Here is a 9242-nt window from a genome sequence, read left to right as displayed (position 1 = left end):
ATGGAAAATGAGGAGCGACAGAGAGAAAGATAGAACAGGGTAAGATAAGAGGAAGAGGAATGATGAACGAGAGGTGGGTTGATGAAATCCAAATGAATTTCCGAGTCCAGACTTAACGGCAGTCTAGATGTTGGTAATTTTAAGTGAAGTATATATATATATATATATATATATATATATATTATTCCACCATCCCTTGATCAAAACAGAGACTAGAGGCTACGTACGGCGAAAGTGCACCGTGCAAACAACGCCGGCTGCCGGCAGCCCGCTAGGCCAAAGTGCAACTGCACAACTTTATCACTGCATACAAGCGGGAGAGAAAATGAAAAGGAAACGCAGTTTATATTTATATGCACAGATCAAGAGATTAGCTAGAGAGTAGAGACCTGAGAGTGAGAGGAGGTAAGGACACACCCATAAGCCAGGGAATTCCACCTCCACGTGTGAAACGTTTCATGAAATCCAGCTCACTGCTGACGCAGTTGGTCGAATTGTTCGAACCATCATTCGGCTAAGATTTTGGGTTTGGTTAAGTTAAGATTGGTCATGCGGTCAAAAACTATTGACTTGGTTAAGAACCGTTCGATTTGGCCGGTTTTATTATTAATTTGTTTGCCCTCGTGATCAAGTCACGGGTTCTACACTCATTGCATATAAAACTTTTAGAGGCTATAACTTTGCACTCCAATATTCGACTGGGGTGATTTTTTTTTTTAACTTTGGATAACTTTTCGAGATCTATGCGTACCAAGGAGTTGTAGGTGTCTTGCCCTGCTATTTTCACGAAAAAATCAACTTTTTGGCCTAAAATTATAATTTTTAATATTTTTTATAACTAAAAAAATTAAAAAATATAAAGTAAATATAAAATAATACATATAATATATCTAAAAAATATTTATACATTATTTATTGTTAAATATATATTTATACACACACACAAATATATATATACCCGCAACCTAGAGGCAAAAACAGTTCAGCCTCTACGTCGGTTTTTAAAACATTGCCATCACCCAAGGCCTAGGTGTAGGCCTATCAACGATACCTGTAAACCTGCAGCCCAATCTGATATTCGATTTGATAATCTCGGATTTGAATGAGGTAAATGTCATATTGGATTGGATTCGGATGGTAAAAGTAGAATCTAATTAAAAATCGGATCAAACTCAGATTCACCCCATCCCATCTGATAAAATTCTGATTCTGATGTATTTATAAATATAAATATATTTTATATTATATGCTTTTATACATTAATGGAATAGATAAAATTTGTTAGGGGTAAATGAGGAAATCTGTTCATCAAACTCCCAATCGGCCAGCCCTAAAATCCTACACCCTCATTCAACACTTCAATAGTCGATATTTTCTTCTCACTTCTCTCTTGCCGTTGCCTAATTTGCCTTGCCATTTGCCAAGTTGCTGCCGTTCTCTCCTCTCGTCATTGCCGTTCTTTTCTCACCTAAGTTTTCTTCTTGACCATAGAACTCTCATGTACCATTTTTTTTTGTTGATCATAGGTTTTTATTTGTTTTGAATAATTATAGATTATTTCAAAAATTTTGAAATAAAAATTTAAATTTTATAGATTATAGAATTATTTCAAAACTTTTGAATAAAAATTATTGATTATAGATTTTGTTTTAATGATATTACACCATTCAACTTCAATCGAAATCGGATTAAAATCCGAAAAAAATCGATGAGATTCGAACTCAGATTCTTCATTCTTATACATAATCTGATCGAATTTCGGATCGGAGTCGAATGCAACCAACGGCATGTTGAATCGATCCGATGACAGGCCTACCGAGGGGGCACGTGCCGACTTCCGGCAGATGGGACCGATCGAATTTCGATGAACACCCACTTCAATTAAATTACCATTTTGAGTTTACAAACACTTGATAAGAAACAAGATGGCGACTTCCGGCCCGTGGCCAAAGATGCAAATGCAATTAAGATTCCCATTAATACGACCATTTTGCCCTTCCCCCTCCTTTTGCTAATTTTAATTAATATATCATCATCTTCATGAATTATTCTTGATGATGAAGCCCACGGTAATGAGCGTGGGGACAACACATAATCCAACCATGATCAATTCCCTCTCTCATCTGCCCTGTCTCCTCTCTTCTGCCTTAATCATCATATGCTACTTACCATACATGTAACTACATAATCAGATATGGAACGGGCAGCAGCTGATGAGCAAAAATGTAAAAAGCTCCTTCAGTCGGTCAGACGGTCATCAGCAGCACGGGAACGGCACCTACAGTCAGAGTACTGAGTACTCTCCTCCTCCGGTCCTCCCCCACCATTAGACGAAGATCGTCGTGATCATCTTTTACTTTAATTGATATTATTGCATATTTGCATCTCACTAGTTAGTTAGCACCTAGTTGTGGCCGTCGGAATCGGTGAGCATCCTTTGGATCATTTGCCTTGTCTCCACTTGGGCCATCCGATCTTCCCTGCTCCTCGTGTATGCTTCGAAGAATTCCTTGTTCTCTTTCTCCAATTCTTTCCATACTGCACCCCACCCCATATTATTCCATTTATATATCATTTTATCAAATTGGTGCGTATATATATGTTATGTATGTTGTTTGATACAGAGGAATGATTGTAATCGCACCTGTGGAAGTTATTACAGGCTTGATATTTGCATGTTTGGAGAGGGCTTCCACGCACTCTTCTTTGGTCATGTAGAATAGCAGACACTTTTCTATCATGTGCTGCACCTACCACAGCATCCCGCCGTCACCCAACACATAATACATAACAACGCCATCAATTAGAAGCATAAATGAAAGTATATATACCATTCAATTTGTTCGGTCATATCTAACTTTTTTTCCTGAACATCAAAACAAACAAGGAAAGATGGAAACAGCTAGAGAAATTTTATTCACCATATGGATATATGAAGCAGGAGAAGAGTCCGCCATGGTTGCAGTTGGAGGTAGCTTCTGCTCTCGCTCTCTTAACAGCGACTATAGAAGAAGAAATAAGCACCGGCCGTAGATGGGGACTGCCGGACTGGGGAGGGATAGAAAATTGGGAGAAGGGAGAAGAGAGAAGAGATCACAGATTCACAGTTGGGGCAGGGAGATGTGTTACGATGATTGCTATATCTATTCATATATATATATTCTCGAGACAGAGACATAGAGTAAGGGTTAAGAAACAAAAGTTGGAATAAAAAAATAAATAAAATATTGCTTGAGGAAATCGTGGGACCAGGAGTCCCACGTGGGAGATTGATGATAATTGGTCGACGAGGGATTAGGAAAGAACTTCAATAGGTGGACACATAAGCATCACCTTCACGTGACGCATGGGACTCACTCTTTTAAAAGTTTAACCACAGAAGACAGAAAGAAGCATCCAGTACCACTCCGGTCTGGCCCGGTGTTCGGATGAGTAGATCGCCGAAAAGGTAAAGCATATTGCCATATGGCGACTTGGCGAGTCAGGCGCTGGTCCCAGTAAATCTCAACGGCCGTTGCAGCCGTGCATTGGTCGTGGTGGTGAGATGTTCCCAATGCACGGCTGCAATAACTGTTCGTCCCTGCGTTGGGACCAGATCCCGAATTTCCATATGACAGTCAACACGCTGAAAACGTAGCATATGGCCGTCCGTCATCGCGCCGCGACTGGTCCCCGACTCCCCATCCAACATCAGTACAAACACTTCCCTGCCTAATAGTGCCTATATCCCGAATATTATCTTAAAGGTCTGTTTGGTGGCTGTGTGGTATAAAACGTCGAGAGAAAGCTTTCAATGAGAGTGAATACACTCACGTGATTGTAAATTTGTTTTCAAAAAAAAAAAAATGATGCAAATCTTGTTCAGTTTGCATTGATTTTGATGGATACAAACATAAATCTCAAGGCTAGAAACAAACTTTTTATATCGTTCAATTTTGAGAAAGAAATTGCTTCCATTTTGAATGTAGAAGATGATTTACAAGCAAATTTATTTTATCTCCTATGAGAGAAGAGGTAAGGCTAGAGTTGAGGCTTACATGATGATCGAAGGATTGGGTGAGTATATAATGGCAAGGGCTATAGCTAGAAGTGATGTTGTCCGATCCATAGTGTTTCAAATTGAGGGCACTGTCAAGTGATTCTATCGAGGTGGAAGGATGAAGCTGTACACCAAGATCTACAACCACAAGAAGATTCAAAGCCCAAGGAGTTGTTTCTTGGGTAGGCACTCCGACACTCAAGTTAGTAAGGTAATGGGATTGGTCGAGAGGAGCAAACCAGAGTGATGCTGGTTCTGAGCCAAGGAGTGGAGAATACCTATTTATAGTCAACCATCTGTGTCCTAGTTGGATTGGGCTTCCAAGGTTGTCGGGTTGAAGTTATCCACCAAAGTCTTTGAAGGGTTCCCCTTTCCTCAGCAAAGTTAGCTTCCTTGTTCATGTGAAACACTCCTTTTGATTGTGCTCTTCCGTCATGCATTTTCGGATGACAATGTTGATGTGGTTTGAAGAGGACAACCACAAATCCACCACGTGGCATCCTCGGCTAGCTCGGATACCACCTAAACAAGAAGCATGAGATTGAATTACTATGGTTCAGAGAGAGAGAGAGAGAGAGAGAGAGAGAGAGAGAGAGAGAGGTGTAGCTATAAGAGGTAACAGGGAAGATGACAAAGGGAAACTTTATTGTCTCGAAGAGGCGGTTAAAATTCGTTAAACATAAAACAGATAAGTAGCTTCGGGTTTCGTCACGTGTCCATGAGAATCACTTTGGGTTAGGAATTCATGTCTTTAGAGTTCGCATATGAGTATGTTTGTAGCTACAATCCTTCATGGAAGCTCACCTATGGCCATGTGGGATAATACCTCTTATGGAAAACATCCAAGTATTTACACATGGCATCACAGTGAACCAATATCAGTGTTATATTAGGCATTGTTGTACTTCATGGCTTCATGCGATGTCGGATTAAGCTATGAAATGGATGTGATGGCGGATGAATTCTATTACAAATGTAGTATTGGATATCTTTTGTGATATCACATGATTCATTAATCGCAATATAATGTTTTTTGTTGTTATCACATTGTCTCTTTTAGCAATCTTGTGTTTTGAATACAATCATTGCTAATGAAAGGATCAACATGATTTCACAAGTGTCATCACATGTTTTCTAGAGTTTTGGGAGTCATGTAGTTTTTCTATTTCGATTCCCAGTTATGTGATTTGCACCAATTGTGATGTTTATCTTTGCATCAATGTTTTAAAAAACAATTCAAAAACAGAACTATTTTGGCCACCGGTTTGACCGTTCAGTTCTAATAGATGACATGTTCAAACAAAACAAAAAAAAATTAAAAAATTAAAAAATAAAAATAAAATAAAAAATGGCAAAAAATTGTTGAACGGGTCAAATAGGTCAACAATTAGATCACTCTGGTCAATGTGTTGTTGACCGATTGAATAATTTTTGACCAAGGATTAGATTTGGAGTAAAACGGAACTGGTTGCCTAGACGGTGCCTAGGCCAAATGGTCTAACCATTTGGGTCAAAAACATTGTTTTGCATTATTATGGTCTTTACTAGACCTGTTCATGGGCCGGGCCAGGCCGGGCTTTCACTCTGTATTAATAGATTTTTTTAAGGCCTGAGCCCGGCCCTCATAAAAAGGCCAAAGTCCGGGCCTAGGCCCGAGCCCGAAATTTAGCCTATACTGTTACTATTACTACTGTTGAAGCGGTTGAATAAAGAGAGAGAGAGAAAAATTATAAAGAAAAGAATAAAAAAAAATATATATTAAATTATAAATATATATTTTAATAAATATTATATTATTTATATATTTTATATAATATATAAAATACATATTATATATTTTATAAAATATATAATGCTGAGTCGAGCTGGGCCGAGCTCGGGCCGGGCTTTTTTGACAAATCCAGAGCCCGACCCGAAACACAATCGGGCTTACTATGTTAGGCCCGAGGTCAGGCCCGCGGGCCTAATTACATGACCAAGCCCGACTGGGGTGCGGGTCGGGCCGGGTCATTGGGCTACCCGACCCATGAACAGGTCTAGTCTTTACCATAGGTTCTGTGATAATTGTTTACATGTACTTACATTTAAGTACGAAAATGCATTCTTACCGAACACAAATAAAACCAAAATGTGAACAAATTTGCTTCCATTTTCCATTTGCACCCTCATAAAACGCAGTTTTCCATCAACATTTTTATTTGTTTCCTATTATGAAACCAAACACGGCCTTACTTTCTTGTTGCCTTGTAAATTTGTAATTTGGGTGGATAGAGAGTGTGAGGCCCCAAGGCCCCAGCGGGCCCGTTTACTTCATTTTCAAATTTTGCCAGGTGCTACTTTGGATTTTGGATTCCCATATGTTCTGCCTGCGGTTGCTTTCTTTTCTTTGGAATACAAGGCTACCTTCGGCCTAAGGAGAGCCTAGCCTACTTCTCTCTGCAAGGACTGCAGCCATGTCAACCAGCTAAGGTTGCTTTCCATTTGGGTGATTGATGGCAACTATTCTTCATATCTGAATGAATGTAGCTACTTGACTCTATCGCATTTACGGATCTCGGTACCACGAGCCCGACACTCAACTATTCATTTATCATCACAAATATTAATGATTCACACCTGAGATCGGATTTTGTTTATACACAGTCCTCACAACACTGCAGTCATGCATCCGGAACATCTCCCGTATTTATGTTTTTATTCATAGAAAATAGAAAATGTGTGGAAGGCATATTTTTAAGTAGTTTTTTTTTTTTCTTTTATTAATTTTTTGGGGGTGGAATTTACTTATAAAAAATGAAAAAATACAGACACGGCCAATACAGATTTTTGATATTGCACATATGTCTCTTCATAACTGCCACATTCACATGGATTGAATTGTTCTTTAGTGGTCAAATGACTCAAATCCAGCGCATGTGGCTTATCTTTCATTCTGTACTAGATAACGACCACCCCATGGGTAAGTACGTGGTCACTATTCTAAACTATTTTCTTTTCAACACCCATTGTCATTTTGTAAATGTAAGTTAGATGAACGAATGTTTTTGGGTTTCTAAAAAAAGAAAGAAATTATTATTTTTGGGGAGAATAACCGATCAGCCCAGGGTCAGAATTTATAGGCTGAAAATACTGTTGGGGTAGGTGCCAGCTTAGAATTGATGTTTATTCACAGGAGGTATTGATGCATAGAGTGTGGATTGTGGTCCTTCAGAATGTTTATATCTCTGCAGTGTAAATCAGAAATTTGCATTAGATAAATTCGTACTTCTCGGTTATTTTTGTTTGAGAGAGGAGACAATTATCATTAATCTTTTTGAGGGTGGTGGTAAACTGGTAATCACTTTTGTGTAGAATTAGAACTTGAACGGGTTCAACCTGAGCCTAACCTAACCTAACCTAATCCAACTTTTTGTATAAATTGGGCCTGAGTTTTGGGAATTACAAATTGGGCTTGGGACAGAAAATTTGAATTTGGCCTACACTCGAGATCGATTTGGATTGACGTCTTAAATAGCCTAAACCCATATTAGAAAAAGCAGTGTTTTCAAAAGTGAATTAGACCAGAAAAATAAAAAATTATTTCACCCTAAAACTGTTTTTTGGCAAAAAATTGTTGATTTAGTCAGCAAATCATTGACCCAGACAGTCAAACTATTGACTCGAACAACGGTTTTTGGCCATATTTTAATTTTTTGGCAAAGCAGATCATCCGTTTGGACCCGATGACCGGATCATTCAACCTAAAAACCAGACCCATAACGATTTCCTGTCTAATTCAATTTTCAAAACCTTGGAAAAAAGAAAAGAAATATGAGGGCTACAAGAAAAATATTATATACATAGATACCCTAATTTTAAGATCCATTTTTTTTAAATGAGCTAAAAGTAGCTTGTTAGACCTGATCGACTGTAGTATCCCAGAAATATATATCTCGAATATAATTCTCAGCTTTAGTGAATTAGGGTTTTAACTAATCTTTAAGGAGTTGCTAGATAGTATCATTGTATGCTTTCTAAATGAAAACCTTATTTTATGTCAAATAGAACATATTAGCATTCGTCATTCTACACTTGGAAGTTCGAAGTCATTAAACGGGTCCAAACCACTTTTTTCTACGACGTTGTATCATGCGCTAAAACTTTGAATCCAAGTGACATCGTGGTGGGTCAACAGATATACATCCAATGCCATGATTCTCTAGGTAAAACGTTATTTCATACAGTCATGTCATAGGGAAATTCTCAAAAATTCATCATGAATTTTCAGCATTTTTCTTAAATTCATCACAATTTTTTAAAATGCTTAAAACTCATTATGTTATTAATTTGATATTAAAGAGACTAACGGTTGTTAATATATTATCATTTTAAATTTCATAAAAAAATATAAAATATATACATATATTTTAATATTTAGACATGAAAAAATGGAAAAAGTTCAAAAAATATTTTCAAACATAAAATATATATAAAAACATAGATATTACAAAAAATATAAAAAAATTATAGAAATTGCACACAATAAAAAATTATTTTCAAATTATAGAAACTATAGAAATTGAAAAACAAAACCAGTAAATAAAAATTGTAGAAAAAACACAAAAAATTATAGAAAAAAACAGAAATTGCAAATAAATAACAAAAAAAATACAGGAAATTTTATAGATGGTAGGAAATAGAAAAATGTAAAAAAAACAGAAATTATAACAAAACACTAAAAATGTAAAAAAAAAAGAAAATGAAAAATGAAAAAGACCCTTTTCCTCTAACTCACCATTCAAGAGTGATTTAATCATAAAAATTGTTATTTATGCTGACGTGGACACCTCTGTTAAGAAACATTAACGTGCACTAAGGAAGGTGAGTTTTGGAAAATAAAAACTTACTGATTTAGACATTTTAAAACGTTGGGGTGAGTTTAAGAAAAATGTTAAAATTCATGATGAGTTTTAGACAATTTGCCTTGTTTTTATTTCATGCGTTACATAAACTTCATGTCTTCATACTTCATATAGATCGACCAGCATGGAAATTGGCGAGGAGTTAGATTTCTTATTAATTTTACTTCCATCCCTTTCTTTGCTAAATTCAAAATTAACTTTATTTGTTTGATAAGGTTGCGCTTGTTTATTTGTAAAATTTTATCATTGGTTTGGTTTTGTTGGCGTTTGCTTATAGAATAAATCAAGATTGGTGTAAAATG

At 36.7% G+C, this 9242-nt stretch overlaps 1 protein-coding gene across 1 annotated transcript; it reads right to left on the bottom strand.

Annotated features, from left to right (window-relative positions):
* Positions 1 to 1859: 1859 nt before the first annotated feature.
* LOC148870158 (uncharacterized) lies at positions 1860 to 3132 on the bottom strand. The gene is made up of 3 exons (XM_088972966.1): positions 2922 to 3132; positions 2645 to 2750; positions 1860 to 2538 (listed from the first exon to the last, which is right to left on the bottom strand). The coding sequence occupies exons 1-3, from the start codon at positions 2955 to 2957 to the stop codon at positions 2405 to 2407; spliced, it is 276 nt and encodes a 91-aa protein (XP_088829092.1). The 5' UTR covers positions 2958 to 3132; the 3' UTR covers positions 1860 to 2404.
* Between the last annotated feature and the right edge of the window lie 6110 nt (positions 3133 to 9242).

This window comes from Nelumbo lutea, chromosome 2, assembly GCF_056320005.1.
Source record: "Nelumbo lutea isolate HS-2025 chromosome 2, American lotus-T2T, whole genome shotgun sequence".
Classification (NCBI taxonomy): domain Eukaryota; kingdom Viridiplantae; phylum Streptophyta; class Magnoliopsida; order Proteales; family Nelumbonaceae; genus Nelumbo; species Nelumbo lutea.
The sequence above is the reverse complement of the archived record's forward strand: the minus strand, read 5'-3'. Positions and strand labels throughout refer to the sequence as shown.